At 28.7% G+C, this 26,125-nt stretch overlaps 1 protein-coding gene across 6 annotated transcripts in view; it reads right to left on the bottom strand.

The window, feature by feature from the left end:
* The window catches only part of LOC107446399 (cell surface glycoprotein MUC18), a 337,992-nt gene that overhangs the window by 128,250 nt on the left and 183,617 nt on the right, over positions 1-26,125 (bottom strand). For all 6 annotated transcript variants that reach the window (XM_043041643.3, XM_043041640.3, XM_071184932.2 and 3 more), the window contains exon 4: positions 20,366-20,569. In XM_043041643.3, the coding sequence (XP_042897577.2) occupies positions 20,366-20,569 (204 nt within the window). The remainder of the gene's footprint in view (positions 1-20,365; positions 20,570-26,125) is intronic.

The following is a 26,125-nucleotide window of genomic DNA, read 5'->3' as shown; positions in this document are numbered from 1 at the left end:
TAAAATATGCTATTGTTAACAATTCGGTTAAAATTACGATAAATTGAAATTAATTTAGTTAAATTTTCGCGAAAAATTTATCAATTCACCTAGCTCAAAATAAGCGTTAAAAATATTGATATATAAGCGTTAATAATGCGTAAATAAGCGTTAATAATACGTAAATAGTATGGATAAAATACGTTTGTATTTTGGTTAAAATAACGTAAAATGTACGTTATTTTAATAAAAATAAGCGTTAAAAACACGTAAATATTCTTGGTGAAAATAACGAATTTATAGAACCAAAAATATACGTAAATAGTTTGGTGAAAAAAACGTAAAAAATACGTTAAAAATTGGTTACGAAATTCACCTTAGTCAAAATAACGGCAAAAATCCGTCATTTTTACGTTAAAAACAGCCCAAATATAAACGCTTTTTTACCTAATTCGAGACTACCACTCGAAACGGAAATAAAACGTTTTAAATAAACGTTTTTTTGCTCTAAACCTTGTGGCATTTTAACGTTATTTTCACGTAATTAATACTTATCTCTGCTGCATGGGTAGCCCAACCCGACGAAACAATTTGGAAATGCACCATCGCAACTCTTTTTAAAATATAAATGTTCATTTTTTTACGAAAATAAATCTTACTGATGTATATACTTTTATTTTCTCTAAAAAAATATTTTGGAAAAGAAAATAATATTTTAAAAAATATCACGCCATTTAATTTTTTATCAAAAAGCAAAAACCTATAAGATCCATGACCTTATGACTTTCAAAAGCAGCAAAAGTTCATTTAAAGTCTCTTATTCTTGATAATAAGTTGGGAGTATTAGTTGAGAATTGATTTTAGAGAGTGAAGTCGTGAAATGTGAGTCGACGAAGTCCGAATATAAGCCGATCCCCGATTATAAACTAGCCCAACCCGACGAAACAATTTGGAAATGCACCATCATAACTCTTATTAAAATATAAATGTTCATTTTTGTACGAAAATAAAGCTTACTGATGCATATACTTTTATTTTCTCTAAAAATATATTTTGGAGAAAAAAAATTATATTTTAAAAAATATCACGCCATTAAATTTCTTTTCAAAAGGCAAAAACCTATAAGATCCTTATGACTTTAAAAAGCAGCAAAAGTCAATTTAAAATCTCTTTTTCTTGATACTAAGTTGGGAGTATTGGTTGAGAATTGATTTTAGAGAGTGAAGTCGTGAAATGTGAGTCGATGAAGTACGAATATAAGCCGAGCCCCGATTACAAACTAGTCCAACCCGACGAAACCTTCTCTGCTTATGTTTGAAAATATACCATACCAACTCTTATTAAAATATAAATGCTCATTTTTCTGCGAAAATAAATCTTACTGAAGCATATACTTTTATTTTCTCTAAAAAATATTTTGGAAAAAGAAATAAACATATTAAAAAATATCACATCATTAAATTTTTTATCAAAAGGCAAAAAAACCCATAAGATCCATGACCTTATGACCTTCAAAACCAATAAAAGTCCATCCAGTTCCATAACAATATCTCCACTGTATTATCAGGTAATTTCAAGAGAGTCCTTTCACGACGAACAAATATGTTCTATCTCAAGCTTAAAAAATATATATCTGTATAGATATATGTAACTCAAAATAAATACTTTACGATAAAAGAAACAAGCGCAGACATAGGGCTCTCAGCAAAATTGGTTTTGCTTCCCTGAAACCGTCCTTGAATTGTTCAGCCTTTCTTCGAAATATCGTAACCGTTGTGTATCCCAGTAATCTTCATCCTCATATTTCCCGAGAGGGCTCTATGAAGTGTGATGCATTTTAAATCACCAGGATGCTTTCTTCGCTTCTCCCAACAGAGCTTCAGCAAAATCGATGTCTAGCGCTTTCTTGTAAATTCTGGTAAATTTAGGAGGTGACAAATACATTGCAATTACACGACGCGCCGTTGTTTAGATTAAAAGTGTTTTGAGGTGACAAAGAAGGTGACGTATTTTACGAACTCCTGATATTGAACTTTGTTTTGATTTATCACGAAAAAAGTTTGTTCTTGAGTTTTTAATTGAGATGAAAGACGTTTTCCCTTCTTGTTCATTCTTAACCCTAATGTTTCTGTCTGAAATCGTTCTCGAAATGAATATAGATGGCAGCACAAAGTCATGTGATTAGTAAATGTTTATTTTATGTTTTATGTGTTTTGTAGCTCAGCTAACCAACAACAGATATATTTGATTCCTGCTGTTTGGTTATTACCAATAATCGTTGAAGCTAATTTAATTATTGAATAAAATATTAAGAGTTATTTCGATAATTCATAAATGCAAAAATCATGCATTTTAATGTTTTTACTTTTAAAATAATAAAAAGTGCCACATGCAAGCTAAATTATTTATTTAAATAATAATAGATGTTTCTTGAGGTTAAGCAAATCTTTTAACATTTCGATTTTATTTTCCAAAATAATTTAATTTTTTTTTTACTGTAACTCAAACATTCTTTTGTTAAACATATTCTACTATATTTACAAGCTTTAAAAAAAAATTCTGATAGTTAAGGACTACGAATGTAAAATAAATTCAGATTATATTTATAAAAACTAAAAATGGAAAATTTAATGAAAATAAAATTTGCATTTAAACTCCGCTGATAATATGAGAAGGAAATTATGCTACTATTTCTTACAAGAATTGAATTCTAAATTTTTTTATATTTTTTCAAAAAGTATTTATCAAATAGCTTCAGGAAAATGATTTAACTTTATTAATAGTTCACTGGTATTTATTTAGAGTATTAGGATAATTAAACACTTCTTTAGGCAAGTGGTGATATTTAATTTTAAAAAATTTCAAAAACCATTTCTTATGTTTTTTTTAATTACCTAGTTTCTGTTTATTCCCTCATGAACACGGTTGTTGAAAGAAAAGGTAGGTTTCATCCTACATTTTTTTAATCCGAATCAAGTTTTTAAATACGAAAAATCAAAATTAAAAATTACTTAACGAATTTGTTGTTGAATAATGAATTACTCTCTAATTAATGCTCTAATAAGACACCGAAGAGCACATTTTTTAAATAATTTTTAAATACTTTTTTTAACAGTAGTGGAATTTGATTTAGTAATTCAAATGTTTGATTTTTTTCCCACTAAAATCGTATTTTTTAAAGGCATATTTTTGGAAATACAAAGCAAATTAGATGTTTAAATTTCTTCTTTAACAAAAAATGTAAATGTATTTTAAATTAGTTTTTTATTTTAATATAATAATTTAATTAAGAGTATAAGTTAGCATTTACTTTAGTCGGAAATGTAAAATAAACTGTATTGAGTGAATGATAAATGAAAATAAAACATTACTGCTTTTTTAAATAAAATAATAGCTAATAAGTTAAAATTATTTTGCGTAAAAATAACTATTTTTATGATAAACAAAAGATGTGTGTCAATTTGAATAAGTCAAAATCCTATTTTTTATTTCAAGACATAGTTAAGTTTCTGGTATGTCATTAGTATAAGTACACCACTGAATAAACCTAATATGACAAATTCTTAAATTAAAAAAAGAAATATTATAAGTCTGCAAAATTTTCCATTCAAACCATTGCGGAATGGAATATTCATGAAGACACTGCTAACGTTATTGACTCCATAGCGTTCTAGAATTATTAGATTTGTAGCGTTTTGGTAGGTTGTAAAAGTTTTCATTGTGTAATGTTTTTGAATATTCCTAAATAAATTATTTAATTATTTTCATTCTTAATTGTTTTCCGGACATAATTTAAAATCAAAAACTCATATCTGAAGAAAATATAATGAATGAAAATGTAAACTAATCAATTGCTTCAAATTGAAATATTTATTTTAATAGGATATACATTCATGACAATGAATGACTCACAATTATTCATATCTAATTCAATTTTCATAATGCATTGATATTTCACGATTAAAGAATGTCCGAGTGTTCTACCAGTTTCGAAGTCAATCTTTTGATTTAAATAAAATTCTAAATACTTAATAATACCTAATAACATTAGAAAAAATTCACATTTATAACGCATTTGCATGCATGTTACTCATTTATGTCCACTCATACTGGAAATATTCAATGCTCTGCCCAAATTAATGCACGAATTGATTAATACTTTAGCCTCATTTTAGGGACCAATGCTAATCGTACCACTGGAGCTATTAACCCCTACAAGCTATCCGCACAGGTGCACAAGGTCGCACACGCGCAAGAGATACTTCGACCTATGATTTGAAAAGCTTAACTCAACAGTAGGCGTTGCTGCCATCTTTACTTAAAAATAATACTTTTGTATGCGGTATACAGGGCAGCGTAGAAGTTGTAGTAAGCGACTATGCCGGACAAATATAAACCGGGCAGTGGCACATATCGGTGCAGGATATACCGAGTAAATGTATACCTGATAGTAACCCGAGATTTAAAAAGAGGAAGAAAGAAACATTAGTTTAGGGTATACCAGGTACCTTGCCGTATTATCAGTGGAGGGTTTATTTTCTCTTGATATTAACTTTCAATTTCATTTTTTAATTATTTTTTTTTCTTCATATTTATACTTTTGACAATAATTTAAAACTATTTAATTTTTTATTTTTTAATAATAAATTGAGAAATTTTTTTACAAATATTTTTCCCCCTTGTTGTATAGGACCACACTCAACTGTGAATGCACTAACGTAGAAGTGATGAGATTAAATACTGCAGATTTTCATGTATATGCAGATGATTTTGGGTCGAAACAAAAAGTTTCGAAAGCTAACGCAAAAAAAAAGAAGAAAAAATAAATTTATTTCTTATTTAAGTAGAACTCCCGTATTTTCGTCGTAGTTTTCTTCTATTTAAATATCTAATCATTATTTTCGAAAACTGGAACCAAAATTTAATTGATTGAGAAAAAAGGAAAAAAAAAACGTATAATAAGAAACAATATTATAATAATAATACGGCACAAAAACCTTCAAGAACAGACATTTTTCACCGGAAAATGTTAAATAGAAATAGTAATGTTGATTTACAGCATTTTTTTTATTAAAATGGATATTTAAATGAAGTATGCATTGGAATCCTGGGAATCTTCTTGGCATCCCTTAGCCAAGCTGTTCAAACCAGATTCATGTAAAATGTTCTTACAGATTTAAAATTTATGAATAGGATAATAGGATATTATTATTTTTTCAAAAAAATTTTTTTTATATAATTTGGTATGGGGGGTCAAGTAGAAATGATGACTTGGCAGGTCCAAAGTGAAGGTGGTTAAGAAAATGCTTGCAACTTGAAAACTGAAATAATTCGGTGAGTGTACCTGTTTCTCCATATCTCAGAGCTCACACACTGATATATTTGTTTGCATTAAATTTCTGCTGCAATGAAATTCAATTAATTTTTTAACTTAGTCTAGTTCCCCTTTCTTCTGTGAAGAGAACATCGAAATATATTCCCATTATTCTTAAAAACATGAACCGAAATTTATTTGATTGAAAAAAGAAATAAATAAAAACATTTAAAAAGAAAGGAAAAAAGTGATTCCAAAAACATGCAACTTTAAATAGTACTATATGTTCTTTTCACTGGCATTCAAGGATCGGTGGATAAAGATAAAAATATTGCCAAATAAACAACAGAACAAGAAAATGATTTAGATGATATCAACAACAAAAAAAGATAGAGTAGGCTTTTTGCCAAAATGAAAAGTATGAGGAACATAATTCTGAAAAAAAAATATCTATGCTTAGTCACAATTTTTTACTGTAAAAAATAAAGAATTTTATTCCTGATGATAAGTTTTTTTTACATAATCAATCATGCATGGGTTCATTTAAAATAACTGTTTTATGTAAAATATCGTTAAACTAATTGTTTTTAAGAAAATGAAGGACATATTTTATAAAAAAGTTATGCTAAATTAGATTGTTTTTACACTACACAGAGAAAAAAAAATTGGTGAAATTATGGTAATAACTTTTCTAGGGAAAAAGAAATAATATAAAAGAAAACATAATTTTGAAAAAACTGAAATATTCAATATTTAAACCATTCAATTGGTACTTTCTCCGTATATGTGGTAATGGTTTACCTGAAATTCTGATTTTTAAAATTATATTTCTTATTACCACACATTTAGTAAAAGATACAAAACTGAAAAATAAAATTAACTGAATAAACGGTTTATATGCCATGTCCTATGGCAATACTCCCAAAATTTTTTGTCGCTGTGGACCAGTCAACCTGTGATAATTTTACCTCTGCCCAATGAGGGGGGGGGGAGTAGATTGTTTATATGTTAGATTGTTTTAACTTAATAATTTTAACTTAAATCGCATTTAAACATCCTTTCAAAATAAAAAGGCAATTACATGCAGTATTGGCGCATTATCGTTATAAGCATAGAAACTTGCGTTGCACTTTGTTTACTTGTAAGCTTAATTTGATATTTAGCATAAATTAAGTTTTAATCAGTGTTCATCTTCTCGTATCAACTCGTGTTATCATCTCGTATCATCATTGCAGTGGGTTATTTAACTTAGAAAGGTTCTAAAGGGAGTATAAATTTACTCAGTGATTAGAATAAAAGCCTTATATCCGAATACATATATTTATTTATTATTTCCCCGTATACTCAAATCTAATTGATATTTTATCACATGGAAGGTTTTATTATGCTATACTTAATTAAATAATAAAAAAAGGTTTATTATTAATAACAATCTATGGAGTGATTAGAAAGATAAACTTATTTAATTCACAAAAACTTATTTACTTATCCATATACTGAATTTTAGTAAGTGTTTATCTAGAGTGATTTTATTATTCATAAATTCATTGAGCTTCATAATAAATAATAATTTTTTTAGTTTATATAAATAATTTATCGTTTAAAAGGACAAAATATTATTTTTTTATTATTATTTTTTACTAAGAGTTGAATTAGAAAAATCCAAAAGATAGATAAAAAAAAACTGAAGGATAAAACTGGTTGAAAAATTTTATAGTTAATTTGATATGCAATTAAAATTCAATATTAGTGTTAAGGAACTAAACACATATTAAAAAGGATAACATAAAAGAAATTTCTCCTATATCCCCAGTTAATTATCTGAGGCAATTATAAGGTATCAAGCTTTAATAACGGCAAGTCCTTTACTTCATTTAGCGATCGAACTTTTTTTTATTTTTCAAGAGCTTTGCTAATTTTGTTTATTTCTTCTTAAGTGATGGTACCTCGTTAATTACAAACCTTCAACTTCCGTTCGTTTAAGTGTATCAGTTTTTTTTATTTCCTTCGTAAAAAAAAGTTAAATTGTGAAAATTGGGAAACTCACACTCTTGAACTTAAGTGGTTGCTTTTACGATCTCAGGCATTTGACCCTAATGAAACGGAATTTATCGAATATTTGAAATCAATGAAAAGTTTTTTCAGCGGAAGGATATAATTGAAATTTTTATTCCTGTGTTTTAAATTGATTTTGATGAATATTGAATTCGCTTTAGTTTAATTAATACTGTGTTTTAGAATTGCTTTTATTTAGTTTTCTAGTATTAAGCATGGATTCTTACAAACGTTAAAAAATCAAAAGAAGCTTAAATTTGCCATTTTTTTCTGCGGCTTCTTTAGGTATATTGCTCTCTAATTAAAAATACTTTTTGTGTATTGGGAAACAACTTATCTGTCTTGTCTTTAATTGTATTTATTTGTTTATAAGCGCAAAGTTAAATGTTTTGAAACCATTGGAGCGTGGATGATTTAAATAAGGTTAACTACTACTTTGTGGAAATTTTAAATCGATATCACTTTTATTTTATTCCTGTTACTTCATATAAAAACCCTTTTTTTATTGTTTTCATACATTAGCTTCCTGTTGAGATGGTCCAGATTCAAATCTCGTCAATGACTGGTCGCTTAGTACGATGATGCTAACTCACACCGTGGTTATATCCTTAGTGGTAAACAATCATTGTAGATCATCTCCTTGCTGTCAAGCTAACTATGAGGGGTTTAAAAAGTTTTTTTCTCTTCACACAGTTTCGTACATTCGTTTCCTGTTGAGATGGTCCAGATTCAAATCTCGTCAATGACTGGTCGTTCCGTATGATGATGCTAACTCACACCGTGGTTATATCCTTAGTGGTAAACAATAATTGTAGATCATCTCCTTGCTGTCAAACTAACTATGAGGGGTTTAAAGAGTTTTTTTCTCTTCACACAGTTTCGTACATTCACTTCCTGTTGAGATGGTCCAGATTTAAATCTCGTCAATGACTGGTCGTTCCGTATGATGATGCTAACTCACACGGTGGTTATATCCTTAGTGGTAAACAATCATTGTAGATCATCTCCTTGCTGTCAAACTAACTATGAGGGGTTTAAAGAGTTTTTTCTCTTCACACAGTTTCGTACATTCTCTTCCTGTTGAGATGGTCCAGATTTAAATCTTGTCAATGACTGGTCGTTCCGTATGATGATGCTAACTCACACTGTGGTTATATCCTTAGTGGTAAACAATCATTGTAGATCATCTCCTTGTCAAGCTAACTATGATGGGTTTTAAGAGTTTTTTTTCTCTTCATACAGTTAAAATGTGAATGGATCTGTCCCGCCTAACTCGGCTTTTTCCGAATTTTAAGCTGCAGAGTCTTATCTACATCCAAAACCTGGTTTTACCCTGCTATTTAGTGGAAAAGTAGTGTATAACAGAGCAATTTTAAAAATCCTTGAACTATAAAAACTGGGATGTAATTTCTCTCCGAATTTGGTAGAACAACCTAAAGGCTGTGGGAAGGAACATTTTTTTAAAGTTAAAATTTTATCAAGCCTAAATGTACAATTTGAAGGATATACGAAAGCTCTAAACACTGAAACAGAAAGCAGTTTACACCGGGATCACTCACCTTTACACCAAACGTTAAATATCTTCGTTTCGAAAACTCTAACTCTTAGCTCTGTAATTTTTTACATTAATTGATTACAATTGATGCCAAGTTAGCAAGTGTTTTCGGATGTTCTGAATATTATATTTCACCTACAGAAACTAAAATTTGCTGTTAAAAACATGTATGAAAATTTTAATTTGTGTAATAGGGATAGTTATACTTAATTTTCGAATCTCTGTAATTTTAATTAAATAATTTTATAAACTGTAATTTCTATCCGTTTCTCCTCTTCTAAGCCTAATTCGAATTCGTCCTAATATTATCACTGTTACGCGTAAGTATGATTTACAAACTCATTTTATTTTCAGAAATAGTGTATGTGTATGTAACTTAATTACTGATTCTTACTTTATATTGTCTTTAAAAAATAACTTTGCTCATTTTTATGTGCAACATATCTTTCTATAATTACAAATTTTAGAGTTACTAAATAACAAACATGGTGGCTGTTTGTCTTTAATTTACACAGTTAGTCGTAAAGAAAAAACATTCTAAATGTTTCACAACACCACCAACTATCCATGGGATTGTTATGGTTATTATGGCCGGTTTTATATAGTTGTTATTGTTATAGTTTTTATTACGAAGTTGCCACTATTTTTGGTGCTAAGTAACATCAAAATTGTTTACAGCTTCGAAAGCTCACTCAAAATGCCTATCGAAACAAGTTAGTTTCATTTTTTGAACCAGAAGTTTTCTTCTCTTCCTCGTTAAGACCTAATTACATATATTCAGAGTTTAACATTGTTAATCCGAACTTTCAGTCTTCTAAAGATAGTTATAATGCAAATTATTACGAGTGATATGCAATAAAAGAATATTTAACTACCCGTTATTTTCGCTAGTAAAGAACAAAAAGTACTAACATCTAGTAGAATGGTTTCAAGTATAGACTTGCTACCCGAAAATCCCATTTAATTTTATATATGCTACGTAATATTCCATAAAACATATTCCAAACTCTCTCGGCCAATACATCGCAGAAAAATGACATATTACGTGACAAATCTGGTGAGTTGTTGATCTTTCTATTTTTGCTTTTCCTATCATACGTCAGGTTATGTTTCGAACGTTTTACCTATACATTCCTCTCACGAGACCAGCTGTCATCCAATGTGCCATAAAAATGCTGGTTATATGACACCACTATCTTATATAAAAAGCTGAGTTTGCGGCTTCCTGTCTTCTAAAGAAATTTCGACACATTCGAGTAGATATTCGATCGACGAAAACATCATAGTGTCAGATAAAATCAAATAGTTTCAGAATTTCTAATGTTTCGTTTTGAGGAAAGGTTATTTTTTTCAAATGTTTTTTTTTCCTTCAAAACAGTAGCTAATTAAAAGTGTAAACTAAAATTAAATTGTACAACTAAAAATAGCCCAAATTGAAGCGAAATTTGAATTTAGATAATATGTGTAATACTACTTAATAATAGTTAAATAGTATAAATACTTAATAATAGTTAAATAGTTAATCAGTATATGTTTACGTTTCCAAACGCTGCAAATAATTTCTAAAGAAACTACGGTATCATCCGTAAAATCCATTTTTGCTGTAAAATAATCTATCGTTATTTTTATAGTAATATTTATTTAGTTAGAATGATTCAGTGATCTTACTGATATTACTGTAAAAATTACGGTTTATCAGATTTTTTATTCCGTAATATATTTCAGTTAAAATGTACTTTAAAGGGAAAAGTTCCATCAGCCTGAGTACCAGCACTTTTTACCATCAGGTACCAGTTACATTAGTTACAATCAGTACATTTTACCTTTTTTACCAGTGGTCAGGAATTGCCATATAGGGCGTGAAAATATCATTAGACTAATATATAAAATAGGGAGCCATCATTCGCAAATTTTCTTGTGCCAGACTAAATATACTCGATAAACACCATTCTGTATCAATTACAATAGACATTTATTTGATAACTTTTACTCAGTTTACATACAAAGTGTCTATTAAGAAATAATAGACTATCTGCACAAATTTGCACATTATGCAACTTTATTATGATTATTAAGTACGTAATCTTGTATACGAAATCTAGTATTTTGTAAAACTTCACGTTTTTCAGTTCTTTTGTTTATAAATTTTATGAATATTTCAAGGAAAGAATATTATATGAATGTAAAGTGATTAAATGTAATTTTACTTACAAATATGATGTTAGGTCTGAAAAGAAAAATAGATATGATTAGGAAGCACTAAAACTGGCATTTACAATATTGTTCTGAGGAAAGATGCTTTAGACAAAAGAAAATGATTTGGCAGAGGACAGATTTTGACAACAGAGACAGATTTTGACAACTGAGAAAATTTTTTTAAACTAAAAAAATTTTTTTTTGATTCATGAAATTTATGTGATTTTTCAGCAAAAAAACCTTCACGTGTCTAAACTTGAAAAAGTCTAAAAGAAAGGTTCACAAAAATTTTATAAAAATGAAGAAAGTAAATTTATTGGAACATCATCGTTAAAAGAGACTGAAATAGGTGAAAAATAAGATGTCATGGGACGATGAGTGGAAACAAGATATATTTTCTTATCAAAATAAGTTTTGTCTTCATCGTCTCTATAGTTGCAAATGCTATTGGTATGTTTTGAGAAGGAAACCAAGTGAATCCTTCAGTCGACAAAGGGGAAGATATTAACTGATGATCTGAAAAGATTTAGTAATGGTCTTTCAGATTGTACAAAATGCACAATCTTCAGTTTCTGGTGGTATTTTGGACGTATGAACACCGTACAAATACCAATCTATGCTCTGCTGTATGATAATCTGAAACTATTCAGTGCCAATGATTTGTGCCATGCATCTAAATCCACTCAGGAATGGTTTATGTGGCTTTGCGTGTTTTCTATAGCTATGTCATAATACAGAACTAAACTTCATGGAATAACCATGGGGTACGTTAGTTTGCAAATTTTGTTTGAATAAAAATCAGCTTTTATCTGATAACAAAATAGAAGTGGTTACAGTAAATAAAATGTACAATCTTAAAATTGAACTTAATCATGATTAATTCAATTCAATGAAAAATAAACTGTTTGAAGTATTAACTAGAAAATTGGGAGGCCAATTTCATATGAATATTTATATTCATATTTTTGTTGTCTTTTGACAAGTGGTTTCAGAATTTGCTTTAAAATCATCAATTTTCTAAAATTCAGGCTACTTTAATAATTTTATTTAATTATTAGAAATTAATTAACTTAATTATCGTACTTCCCCGGTCATTTACTTCGCCTCGTATTAAAATCAAAGAGTTCTTATGATTAATTAATGGAATGTTAGTAGAATAAAGTATAGATCCCCATTGCACGCAAGACTTTGGAAGCAAGAGGACGCGGAGAAAAGAATTTTGTTTAAATTACCGTACAGTATGGTAATAAAATTTTTGTTAAAAAAATATATTAAATAAACAGATTTTTACAAATGTTACTAAATTTAAATTTATAAATATCAGCTTATTCGTTCATATTTTAATTGCAAAAGATATTCTGTAAATCTTAAATTTATATCTTGCTTTCTCATTGCAACGTAAGACAAAAAGAGCTCTATTTATCAGGACTCCCCGGATGAATTATATTTTATGGTAAGCAAAGTATATTTCGTTCCGTAGGATATTTATAAAGCCTAAGTGACAGATAGTCCCTAGGGTTATGCATCATTTTTTTTACTATCCTTAAATCGTTAGTAATAAATAAAAGCAGTGATATTTCTAATAATCAAAAAAATATATATATGATTCTTAGATTTATTTCTTGAAATAAAATGTAGCCAGTTATTACCAAATCTACATCTTTTCTTTCCTATTTCAGTTAAAAAATGAATTTTAAATTTATTTCAATCTATCCCAAAAGAACGTAAGAACAAAATCGAAACGAAAAATAAGAACATGAACTTTGTTAGCTTAACATAACAAAATCCTCGGATGAATCTGATGTTATGATCACTGAAGTATATTTCGGTCCTTTGGGTATTTATAAAGTCTTAGTGACTGATAGCTCAATGGAGTGAGTTTATTTCGACTTCAAATGATGAGTAAATAAAAAAAAGCAGTATCTTTCTCGCAAACTTTAAATAAAACTTTGCCGAATTTTCTATATTTATCTTCTGAGGAAGGAAAATATTGGAGTTAATACTTTTTTAGACTTTTAAAGGATATTTCTAGCGGCACTTAAAAGCTTATATATTCTAGCATTCTTTAAAGAGGGTTTAATACTGTAAGTATGCACGAAAATAAGTACAACGTAGGAAGAAGTGGTATTAAGTAAATGTTATTTTCAGTTGATTCAGCTCATCTTCTTATTTTTCTTTCTTTTTTAATTTTCTTTTGAACTACAGGAATTTAATTTTGATTTAAAATGTCATTTTCTGAAGTGTTTTTGTGACTAATCACTTGTTTTTGGAGTTTAAAACCATTACTTGAGAGTCCTTTTCAGATAAGAAAGTTGATCAGAAGAATGCACATGGGAAGAAATAAGCCAAAAGGAAATTTGGCGACAATGTCTCAAAAGTTATAAAAAGGCGTATATTTTTCTTTTTTTTTTTTCTTTTTCAGCAGTATGGTGCAATATCACAAACAATGAACTTGTAAAACATACTATACAACAAAGCATTAATTTGAAAAATATAACGAATGCAATATGGTATCAAAGGAACAGTGATATTAACTTAGTCCTTGAAATTGGTAGATTCAACCAGTACTTTAACAAACTAAAATTGAAACTTTTATGACAAAACGTTGAATTGTAAAACTCCAAAACTTATAATAATTTTTGACTGTGAGAATCTCATAGAAGACGCATCCAATTGTTCACTTTTTAACAAGTGATGCAATAATGACTATTGGAATAAATTTCAATGTGTATATGGTGCAAACTTATTATTGGAAATACTATAAAGGCCTTACATACATATGACACATATTACATACATATTACATACATATTACATAGATATGGCCTTACATACATTACATATGACAAATAGAATTGAACTGACAACATAATTTATTGGCATATAATCTTTGAATAAGCATTGAATTTTATGCATGAATCAAATCATATTAAATACGAAGTTGAATTATATAGGTAATAATTCCTTAGCTGTGTAATATATGATAAATAGTTAAATTTATTTATGACGTCCCTTCTCCAGGAAGTAATAATTTTTCTATTCTTATATTGGTATTTATTTTCTATATAAACTTTGAATCATCACATAGAAATTTTATTGGGTAATGTGCCAACTTATTAGTTTCCTATTTTTATTTCTGGTTTTCAAAGACCACAAAGAAGGACCAAAAACCACATTTCCTTTTTGCAAGTACTATGAATGGATGAAGGGCAACAATGGCCTAACGTACCCAGGCTAAACTATATTGACAAACCTTTTTTTTCAGATAAGATCAGATCAGTACGAGGGTTGCTATTTATATTTCTGGCCTTGGCTACAGTAAGTGTTGCTAGGCGACCGCAGACGATTTTAATCGAAAGTTTGATATTTTTAAGCATAAATTCAGCAGACGATTTACCATTATAGCTTCATTTGTGTTGTTGACAGTATATTGAAAAGTTCTTCTCTTTCAAAAAATGGAATTGAATCGTGAACATTTTCATGCCATTATTTTTCATGACATTCGACGTGCATTGTCAGGACAAGAGTGCTTCGATGAACTTAATTCTTTATTCAGCGATAAAGCGCCATCCTACAGCACTGTAAAAAATTGGTATAACGAATTTTATCGTGGTCGATGCTCGATCCAGGACGAATCCCGTGCATGTCGTCCAAAATCCGTTGTTGTGCCAGAAAAAAACGATGCTCTGCGTGAACTGATAAAGCAAGATCGTCATGTGACATACCTTGAGATAGAGGCGTCTTTGGACATTAGTATGACTAGCATCAATAAAATATTGCATGAACATTTGAGCGTAAAAAAAATTTGTTCGCGTTGGATCCCGCATAATCTGACAAACGCTCAAAAAAAGGCTCGTGACGATTGGTGCAAGGAAATGTTGGAAAAATGCGTTCAAGGTACATCAAAGGCTGTGTATAACATTTACACAGGTGACGAATCATGGATCTATGCATATGAGCCGGAAACAAAGCAGCAATCAGCTGTATGGGTCTTCCAAGACGAGGCAAAACCAACAAAAGTTGTTCGAGGAAGAAGCCCACCGAAACAAATGATTGCCTGTTTCTTCGGCATTAACGGTCATGTGGCAACAGTGGCGTTAGAGCAACGCAGGACGGTCAATTCTGAATGGTACACAACCATTTGTTTGCCAGAAGTCATCGGAGAAATTCGAAAAAAGCAGAAGAACAGGCGAATCCTTCTTCATCATGACAATGCGAGCTCTCACACATCGACTAAAACAAAGGCATTTCTGACGGAGCGAAAGATCGAACTGATGGGTCATCCACCGTACAGCCCTGATTTGGCACCCAATGACTTCTTCCTATTCCCACGCATCAAAAATAAATTACGTGGACAACAATTTTCGACCCCCGAAGAAGCGGTCGATGCATTCAAAACGCATGTTTTGGAGTTACCTCAATCGGACTGGAAAAAGTGCTTTGAAAATTGGTTCAAACGCATGCAAAAGTGCATTGATCATCATGGAGAATATTTTGAAAAACAATAAAACCAATTTCGATCCTACATATTTATTTTTTCATTATTAGGTCAGAAATATAAATAGCAACCCTCGTAGAAGGCTATAGCTCTGAACCTCTAATGGTTACGAGGAAGATTTGCTGACCTCTAAGATGCATTGTTTAATTCACGAGATATAAATATGATCGAATTTTTAACAATGGTTTTAGTCTTAAGTTTCATTCAAAAGTTAAATAAATGTCAACGCAAAGTTAAATAAATGTCAACACATAACTCTACAATGTGGTAAAAAAATCCACAGTTTCTTATTTTGAAATTTTTGAACAAATTATGCAGTTAGATGTTCATTATATTTTTTGGTAAATGCATAAAAAATATAAAGGAAGAAATGAGTGGTTTCATTTTTGGCAGAAACCAAGCAAAAGGTATTTAAAAAAGTTTAATGAACACTTAAATTTAATGAAACTCAAGAGTTACTTTACTTCAGCAACGTAACTTCCTTCCATAATTTGCACATTATAACGCTGGTAAAAATGTATTCAGTATTTATATTATTAGCACGTAAATTATCGACAGGTTTTCTTTTTTCTGAAAATTTCAATAATTATTTTAACTTTCAGATCGCGTTCTAACTCCTTCCTGATCTGGTAATGGACTAACTTTTTTTTGTTATTTTAATTATATTTTTCAATCTATTGAAGTGATGTGTATAACCTAAATGAGGAAATATAATATGACCAAAAAGACCAGAATATGATAAAATTTACCGTGTTACTGGCTCTATGGGAACATCAAAAAGCTCGATAATTTTAATCGAAGTGCTTTGGTAATGATTTTGGTAAAAAAAAAAAAATGGTTTTATAATATGTGATAAAATTTAGTTATGTTATCATAATATCATAGAACATTTCCTAACCACCATTTATTTATTTAAATTTACTCTTCAGTTTTGTAATTTCATACTTAATGTGTGGTAAGAGGAACCACCATTTTTAAAACCAAAGTTTTTCGATAAATCGTTACCATTTAAAGAGAAATAAAATCAAATAAATGGCTCAGATACCATATATTTTGGTTAAATGCCGTGCAAGTTCCAAATAAAAATATTTGAAAAAAACGCCATTTATATATTTAAATTTACTCTTCAGTTTTGTATTTTTATACTAAAAGTGAGGTAATAAGAAGTATAATTTTGAAAATCTAAATTTTTTCGGTAAACTATTACCATTAAAAGGGAAATACAACCAAATAAATGGCTCAGTGGTTAAATACCGCATAAGTTCTAATTAAAAAATAATTCTTCAAAAAAAATTAAAAGAAAAAAAACTTAATAAAGGCAAAATCAAGTCATTACAAATCTCAAAATCACAATTGTATTCAAATGTTTGAGCAGGAAATTGAACATTCTTACATATTTTAACAAATAAAATTCTCTTCTGACATTTTGTCTCAAAGTTTCAAATAAAAAATATTTCATTTAAAAAAAAACATAAAAATAAAAACTAAATGAACCCAAAAACGTAAATTTTAAAAACTGAAATTTAACATAGTTAATAACAAGGGCAGATAACTATAATGCATAATTTCTTAGCTTTTCAAATAATTCTAACATTTTAAATAGGAGGTTTTTATAATAAAGCAAAATCACAAAGTTTGCTCCTTCACTTTAAATAAGCCCCATTCACAAGTTTGCTCTTTTACCTCCAAATGCCAATTTTTATATTTTAGATTCAGTCATTAGTTATACAGCTTATCTTGACCATTAATAATATTTCCTCCTTAATGTTCCTCCCGAAACTAAGTTTGCCTAATCAAGTTCGCCACGGCGCTAGTTACTCTGGCAATACCGACATTCATCGCCTATTTGTTCATTAAGTAAATGAAGATTTTTTCTCTACTTCATCGCCATAATAGGCTCTCGGGAATTCCAGGTTAGTACCACATGTCAACCAGACTATCAGAGAGAAAGTTCTATCCTTCCATATGCGATTATTGCTGATTGGCCATTTCGTTCTTTTCCCTATAGTTAGAAAAATTCTATCTTGAACTTAGAAAGTCACCAAGTAGCTTTAGTAGGTAGCCCAATCGGATGTTAGACAAAATTGGGTATGGATAATGCATCTATTTCTTTGAGCAACTTTATTTCTACGTTAGAATTGATCTTTAGTATTGTTACCCTTTTTTATTTTGTCTAATTTGCTGACTGGGAAAGAAGTCAACATAAAAGTAAATTTGCATTAAGACAAATGCTGTTGAATAAAGTACAAATTAGGATTCTTTTTACCAGAAGGTAAATTTTATCATACTGTTATTATTATTATTATTATTCATAAACATAAGAATTGTTTGTATTTTATGCATTTATTTCGATTAAAGGATTAAGATGATGCAATAAATATATTTTATTTCCAAAACTTGAACGTTTATTTTTAAGCATTATATAGTATTTCTTTAATTTGGTGTACAAATATTGTTATACTTAATGAAAGGCTCCGGGATGTTTAAGAATTACGCATTAATTATGCAGCAGTTACATGAGTCAAGTAACATCGTTTGTTTAATATTTAAAAGCGTTCATATGTTTACAATACACATTTTTTGTTTATAATATTCATTTGCAAGAGTTTGTAGTAGTTATAGTTATGTAAGAGATTATGTAGTTAAAGGAAAATAGATATTTAACACAACTTAGTTATATTTAATTAAAGAAGTATTTACATATGGTGGTAACTACACTGTATTGTAACAACATAAATTACTCGAATATTTACTAACCTATTGCAATGCCTGAAATCGCTTTTTACTTGCTTTTGTCCCTGCCAAAAATCTAGTATACCACTTTGTTTCACAATAATACTGTTTTATTGCTTATGAGGAAACGTTTTTAAACGCTCAAATATATTTCCCTTTTAAAAAAATATCTAAAACCATTTATCTTAAATTTCTTAGCTAGGAACAGGGATTCTACTACTCTATATACCTGCATAATTTTGCCTTTCAAAGTGCTATAGTTTCTGCGCTGTAAAAGTAATAATAATATTATTAGGTTAAATCCTTAAAACAGCGTCAGTGCTTACTATTTTTCAATATAACGAAATATTTGTCGAAATATGATTTAATTGAACCATTAGAGATATCGGATAAACCTAATTTGTTTTTTAATTGTTTTTGTTTGTATACATAAAATATATTTGACGTAATAAGCAATGTTTAAGTTCTTGATATAATGAAAGCAAATTTTATAATATAATTTTGCAATGAAAGAAAAAAAAACATTTTGACTTTTTAAAACAAAAACCGCAAAAGTGCTAAAATATTCCGACTTCTGACTTAAAATTAAAAAAATGTCTCTAATTCAGTGATTGTGTTTGATTCATGTGTGTAAGGAAAAAAGATATATACTGATCACTTAATGTAAATTATATTATATTTGCAAATATATTGAAATACACGTTTGAGGTCTTTTTTTAACGTAAAGTCTGAAATATGCTTTTCTTTCTTAACAAAAAGTCCCTTACTAAACAAAATCTCTTAAATATGGGTCTGTAGGCTTCCAGAATGTATTGAACAGGATAAAAGTAAGTGAAAGAAATAGATATGCTTGAATTTGAAAGGAAATTCCATGGTGATAAACTGTTTTCCGACGAAGAAGAACTATTTTGGAGGAAGAATCGGTCTCAAAAGCTCAAAAAGAGGATGAAATATTTCAAGTATGTAAACGGGTTTTTCAAACACCCTAAAGTGTATCCCAAAATATTTGAGGTGTGGAGAGTTTTAGAAGTCAACGATATATTTGAAACTTTTGAATTTAAGCACATTGGATATCCGATAAACAAGGTATTTGTTTATTTCTTTCCTTCTATATTTTCAATTCTGTTTAAAATCCTCTTTTTTTTCCTAAATAATTTCTACCTTGTGAACAGAAAAATAAAATTAAAATTTTATTTTGCCCTAAATTACTTCTGCAATGTTAAAAGTGTGTTAAAATTTTAACGTAACATTGAAATTCAGTTGAACGAAGGTGAAATTTATTTTATTTGAAAAAATAGGCCTAAAAATGATGAAATGTCATAGAATGAAATGAAACGCAATGCATTGGGCACAGAAAAGAATTGAAGATAATGGAACAGAAATCAAAAAGAAGGAAAAAAAAACCGCGTTAGAATGAGTAATAAATAATTGAAACGATTCATGATAAACAATAGAAAGAAGTTTAAATGGAATGAAAAGTAATATGAAATTAAATTTAATGAGCCAAAAATTGAAGTAAAATGGAATATATGAAGAATTGTAAAGAAATGGTATGTATGAAGAATTACAATCAAATGAAAAAAAAATTCAATCGAATTGAAATAGAAATTGAAAAATATTATCGAATGTGAAACTCAATTAATTAAATGGTGAATCAAATGGAATGGAATGGGGAATGAAATAGAAGCTAAAATATCACGTAAATGCAAATGGAATAAAAAAAAATGCAAGGGCACGTAGAAGGAAAAGAACGAAAACAATTGAGTGGAGAATAGAATTTCAAGAAATAAAATTTGAAATGCTATGGAGTGGAGAACGAGATGGAAGAGAATGGAAAATGAAATTAATACAATGGAATGGAGGATAGAAAGGAAAATGAATTGCAGTGAACTGAGAATATACATGAAATTTATACACTAACAAAAAATAGAGTATTATCAAATAAATGTTCACGTTTTGTTTAACCCAACAAAAATATCAATCGAAACTAAAACGATTAAGGTAAGAAAATATTTTAAGAAAAGAGGTTACTTACGGTTGAGGTCCAATGTGACGGAGTAGGAGGTTGGAACGGTGAGGTTGTTGTTCGCAGCCTGGCAAGTAAAAATGGCAGAAAGGTCGGAACGTTTTAAACGGATAAGAATCACGTCATTTCTAACGTATCCTTGCGTGGTGATGTGGTAGGTATCATCAAGCAGAACAGAATCACGCCACCATGTCACTGAAGGTGAGGGTGATCCTAAAAAAATAGATTGAAATTCATAATTGGATATTTTCTTTCGAATAAAACACTATTTCATACAATGATAGAAATTTTGGAGCGAGTTCAACCACGATATCGTTAAAACTTTATGCAACCTTAACCCCTTCCTTCTGTGATTTCGTGAGGAGGTTTCGCCCTCCATTTCTCGCTCCCTGAAATTTCCGGGCTGGAGTGCTCAGTAGTAATGCGCCAATAAGATTAAAAACATATATGGCAACGTTACTTTTGAAAAGTAACGAGTAAAAGTACAAGTATTTTTAAAAAAAGTAACGAGTAAAAAGTAAAAAGTTCTTATTTTAAAAAGTAACGAGTAAAAAGTACAAGTAAAAGTACAAGTACTAAACAAAAAAAGTAACGATTTAAAAGTACATTTCTAGGAAATCGAAAATTCAAAGTTACCTGAAATTTTATTGAATAATATTCTTATGTCCTTTAATGTTTTTGCAAAATTGTTTTATTTATTTAATTATTTTTAGTTTTGAAAGTTATGGATATTAATTTATTTTTAAATTCGAAAGAATATTATAATATAATTTTAATATCAAACTTTTTATGGATTTGCACGAAAAAGAAATTTTATCTATTGATTTTAATTTTTAGTTTATTATTTTTATTTATTTAAATTACCATTGATTTAAAATTGTTTTACTCTTTTGAAATGCGTTTTAAAAACATAAACAAAGCAAACACGGGGTTTCAGATAGCTAGTGATCTTTGAGCTGGTAAAAAATAATTGAATGTGCAGTATAAGTTGAAACAGAAGGTTTTTAAACACGAAGTTAGCTGTGAATGCATATATATTGCATTCACAGCTTTTTTTTAAATTTTTTTTTTTTTTAATTTTTTTTTTTTTTTTTTTTTTAAGAAAGCTTACCGAGTTTTAGAAAAAAGTAACGATTTCATTCGATATTTCCGTTACAAATACTTTTATTTTTTCCCTAAAAAAGTAACGAAAGTACAAGTAAAAGTACTAAATTTAAAAAGTAACGAATTACAAGTAAAAGTACGTACTTTTTACTTGTACCGGCGGTACAAGTAACGAAAGTAAAAGTACTGCCATGTATGATTAAAACTAATTCATTTCTTTTGTCCAGAAAATGTTTTATTTCTCCTTTAACACATATTTTAAGGATATTTTAAGGTACTTACACATATTTTAAGGATATTTTAAGGTAATTGTAGATAGTTAGTATATTTTAAATTAGATGTCAGACTAATAAAATGCGTGTAATTGGCAAAATAGGTACTTTTATGATAATTTTTTGGAAAATTAACCGATCGTTAAAGGGTTAATGTGACGCTTAGTTGAGCCGTACTATCGTTATTCTTAAACTTTATTACACGATAATATATTCAGCTTTAAGAAAAGCATAGTTTAATTTTACCCCTTATTACAATTTGAAGCAAATTTGCAAATTCACGACGAGTGAATGGTTGTATTATTTCAGATGTTCAAATACAAGCTAAACTAAATGAATTTAAAAAGATTAATGCTCTAAATGTAGCAAATTTTATAAACAACTGGTTTAAACTCAGTGTTCGTTAAATGAGCTGTTTACAATTGAATTCTTGCAGTTTAAATATGTTCTGTAATTCTTTTATAACATTAAAGTTAAAAATTGGTTCGCTATGCACCTTTCTGTCCGACTTTTTGTCAATAATTTTCCTTCGTTCTTCCTTATATCTAGTTTAAACTTATATTTTTTGTTAAGAACTTTCAATGGCAATTTTTTTCTTCTTTTTTTCGCAAAAACTATTTTCTCAAAGTTCTTTTCACTTAGAAAAGAATTATCACTTTCTTCTCTAAAGTGCTTCTCTATGGGATTATGTTGTATGGTGATATACGAATAAATCGAAAATATCTTCAATATTATATAATATTATAGGGACTTAAATGATAGGTATTTATTTTCATTTGAATTACTTCTGCTATACATTGGTATGTGCAAAAAATAGTTTTTTTTTGTATTATTATAAAATTGAATAAATAAGTTTAAAAAAATTGAATGCATTTTAAAGTTTATTTCATTTTTTCGTTTAAATAGAAGTGGGAAACTAAGTGGAAAATGAATCTAATTTACATTTAATGAAACTTAGAGAAAAAATTAGCAATGTTAGGGAATTTCAGCAGAATACATTTTCTTAATAATAAGCATTTTATTTCATGATTTAGAGGGGAAAAAATAAGTTAATTTCATTTTAACGTGCTTTTCACTCTAAGACTTAGTGCATTTTTAAAATGTCACATAATATCTTCAACTGAGCTCTTCAATTGATTCTGAAATGCACTGTGTAACTTTGCTTGCTAGAATAATACCCTTACAGTTTGCTTACAATTAAAAATTTTCTGAAATATTGTTACATTTTGAAACAGACCAAAGTTTTTTGAAGTGATTTCATTATTAATTTAAAGTCAATTCCCACACATTAAAATTTCTTAAATATTAGGCTTTAATTAAAAAAACATGCATCTCAATCTAAAAGTGTGATTGATTGTCAGTAAAATCTTGAAGCTCTTTCTGAAAATTCTCCTTCAACTCCGTTTCCCCCGGAAATTGAACGGGGATTGATGTTTTTCTACACAAATCTTTCTTAACAGTGAGTTGTCAGATTTCAATAGTATTTCTTCCTTCATTTATAGTATTTTGTCCTATTCTTACAGTATTTTTTACTTTCTTTAGCACTAATTTGTAACCATCAATGCGTACATTTTTGTGGCCATTTTTGGCAAGAGTTAAAAAATTTATCTTAAGAGTTGTCATTACTGAACACCCCATGCACCCAGGGAAGAAGTTTCATTATAAACTCTAACTGAGGTCTTATCTATATTGGATATAGAACGAAGATTTGTTAATGATATTTCATTTAAGCGTTAAAAACAATTGCACAAGGCTACGGAAAAACTATTCTTAAATGACAAACGCTCAAAGCGACGGAAAGAACTATAAACCCAATTTAGGATTTAACATTAAAACAAAGTTATGTGACATAAAACAAAATTATATCTACTAAAACAATACTGTGTAATTTCAGTTTTAAAGCAAACTCTCTGAACATGAACATGAAAACAATATTTACGAATGTTTTATAAAACCTATACTATTTCAGTTTAAAAAATCCAAACATCTGAAGGAGATTTGTCTTCTTTTTTGCTCCATTTATAGTGTATACTTTAGGGTTCTTTTGAAGTTTTTTCATTTTCTGGAAATGGATATATTTTTCTCTCTTGAAAATTGAAAATTCCTCCCATTCTTTCGTATCACTGAATTTTTCGACTGAATATAAAGCTCGTAGCTGAGATTGGAACAAGGTGAAGTTATCTTATGTTTATGCTGGGAAATGTCAATACCAAAAGGTTGTGAGTTGTCACCAGCTCCACCTACAGAGAAACTATAAAACTAAATTATGCAAGCTATTAGCTTAGTTGCTTATGCACTTAAGTCTTTAAAACCGGTATTAGTCTCCACTGAAAGATCCTTTTCAATGAAAATTCTTTTTTGTTTGTCACTTAACTCCCATTTCATAACACTTCAGTCACTTAACCAAAATTTTTATTAAAAATATTTAATACTACATATAAAGAATTGCCTCATTAAATAAAATATATTGGCAACTAATAATGTATTGACTCAGAAATATTTTGATTCATTCTATGTCATTGTTCTAGGATTCGTGTGGTAAATTGAAAGCATTCTGGTATATTCAATCTCGTACTTTTACCTCTATTAGGATTTTCATTCAACAATTATGGTAAAATAAGAGACAGCAGTCTGTCCATCCAATAAACCGTAAAGTTTACTGAAAAGAACTTCTTTTATCTTTACGATTCTGAAACCGTTTACATTTATTATGGTTAAAAGACCATACATACGAAATTGTACGTTTTTTTAACCATTTACAGCTAGCATGGTTTCAAAACCATAAAAAATTAATTTAACTGGACATTGAAGATAGTTTAGCAGCTTTATGGTGCTGCCATCTATGCGTGAATGAGAGTATCGTATTCTAATAGTCCAGGCTCACAAACTAGAGAGTGCAGGGCACAGGCAAGTCTTCATATGTTGATGAGAATGGAGGAAATATTGTGGTGTCAACATTGGGACTCAAAACCCCGTTCTGTCTCCGTCGGTCATGAGATTGACAGAATAGCCCACTCGGCTACAATATGTGTCCAGCTGTAAGGAGCTAAGTTTCCTCATTCGGTTGGCCTCGTTGGTGTGATAAATTTCTGGTTGTTTAACCGTATTAGGTTAAAGCAGTTAATAAATGGTTTTTCACATGGTTAACCTTTTGAGTACCATCCTATTACGGTTATTTGACAGTTCTGTTTGAATATGGTAAAATAACAAATAACAATCAATTGTCATTTAATTATTTTTTCCAAGAAATTTCTAACAGTGCATTATTATTCCATTAATTAAGTTTATTTTTAAGTGATTATAAAGTTTTAAATATAACCTATCAAAAAATATAAAAAGAAAAAAAAACGATGCTGGAATTCGTAATTTGTTTTAAATAATCTATTAGATTATAAAAGAAATAATAACTTTTTATATTATGATCAGTTTTATAATGCAAAATTAAATAAAGAATAATTGAGTATAATATTGAATTTCATTACGAAATAAGGAATAATTAAATGTCCTGTTATATTTTTTAACATTTTATAATGTATTTACATGCTCTTTTTTTCGCAAAAGTTTGATTTTGCAAAATAATTACTATTATTTAATACTCATTCATATTTAATAAACTCCGCAAAAAAACTAAGATAATAGATTTTTCATTATTTTGTAAGAACCGTGATTAAAATTGAAATATAGAAAACAGGAATTTTGGCTTTTAAATTTACTTTATTTAATAAAATATTAATAACTATAATACAAAACTATTGTTAATACAGTTTTATGTCCATAAATTTTGTTAATTAGCAAGTTACAGATGTAAAGTAGAAATTTGAATAAAAAATAAGTATACGTTCTTATAGATGCAACGTAACGAATTTATCATAAAAACTAAATGTTTCATGTTAATTAAGTTCAAAGAATTAAACCGAACTACCTTTAATTAAAATAAATTCGAAATGAAATAAATTTACGATTTTACAATCTTCCTTTTAAGATTAGTTCCGCTTCTTTAATTAAGAAATTACTGTTTTTAATTTCTTTTAAATGTCATTTTCAGGATAAAAAACGACTTTTAATTTCGTTTAATTTCATTTTGCCCTGTTGATTAATCATAAATGCATTTATGGTTTTTTTCTTACGCGTATAGCTTCGTATCATTTGCAGTCAGGATTTTTGAAAAAAAGGAACTACTTTCGAAATGAAAATGTTCTATTTGCAAAAGAGATAAAAACTTGATACTTTAAGCTGGGTAAGTGCTTATTATGTTTGATTTAGTTTAATTTCGAAAAGAAGTTTACGATGTATTTCTGAAAATAAACAATAATTTAAATTTTAGCACTAAAACATTTTTCTAAATTATGAAATATTTCACCGTTACTTTTTATTTTGGAATTATAGGTAAATA

The sequence above is a fragment of the Parasteatoda tepidariorum genome, chromosome 5 (genome assembly GCF_982258835.1).
Source record: "Parasteatoda tepidariorum strain Cologne lab strain chromosome 5, Ptep-v5.0, whole genome shotgun sequence".
Taxonomy (NCBI): Eukaryota; Metazoa; Arthropoda; class Arachnida; order Araneae; family Theridiidae; genus Parasteatoda; species Parasteatoda tepidariorum.
Note: the sequence above shows the minus strand (reverse complement) of the source record. Positions and strands in the feature narration are given on the sequence as shown.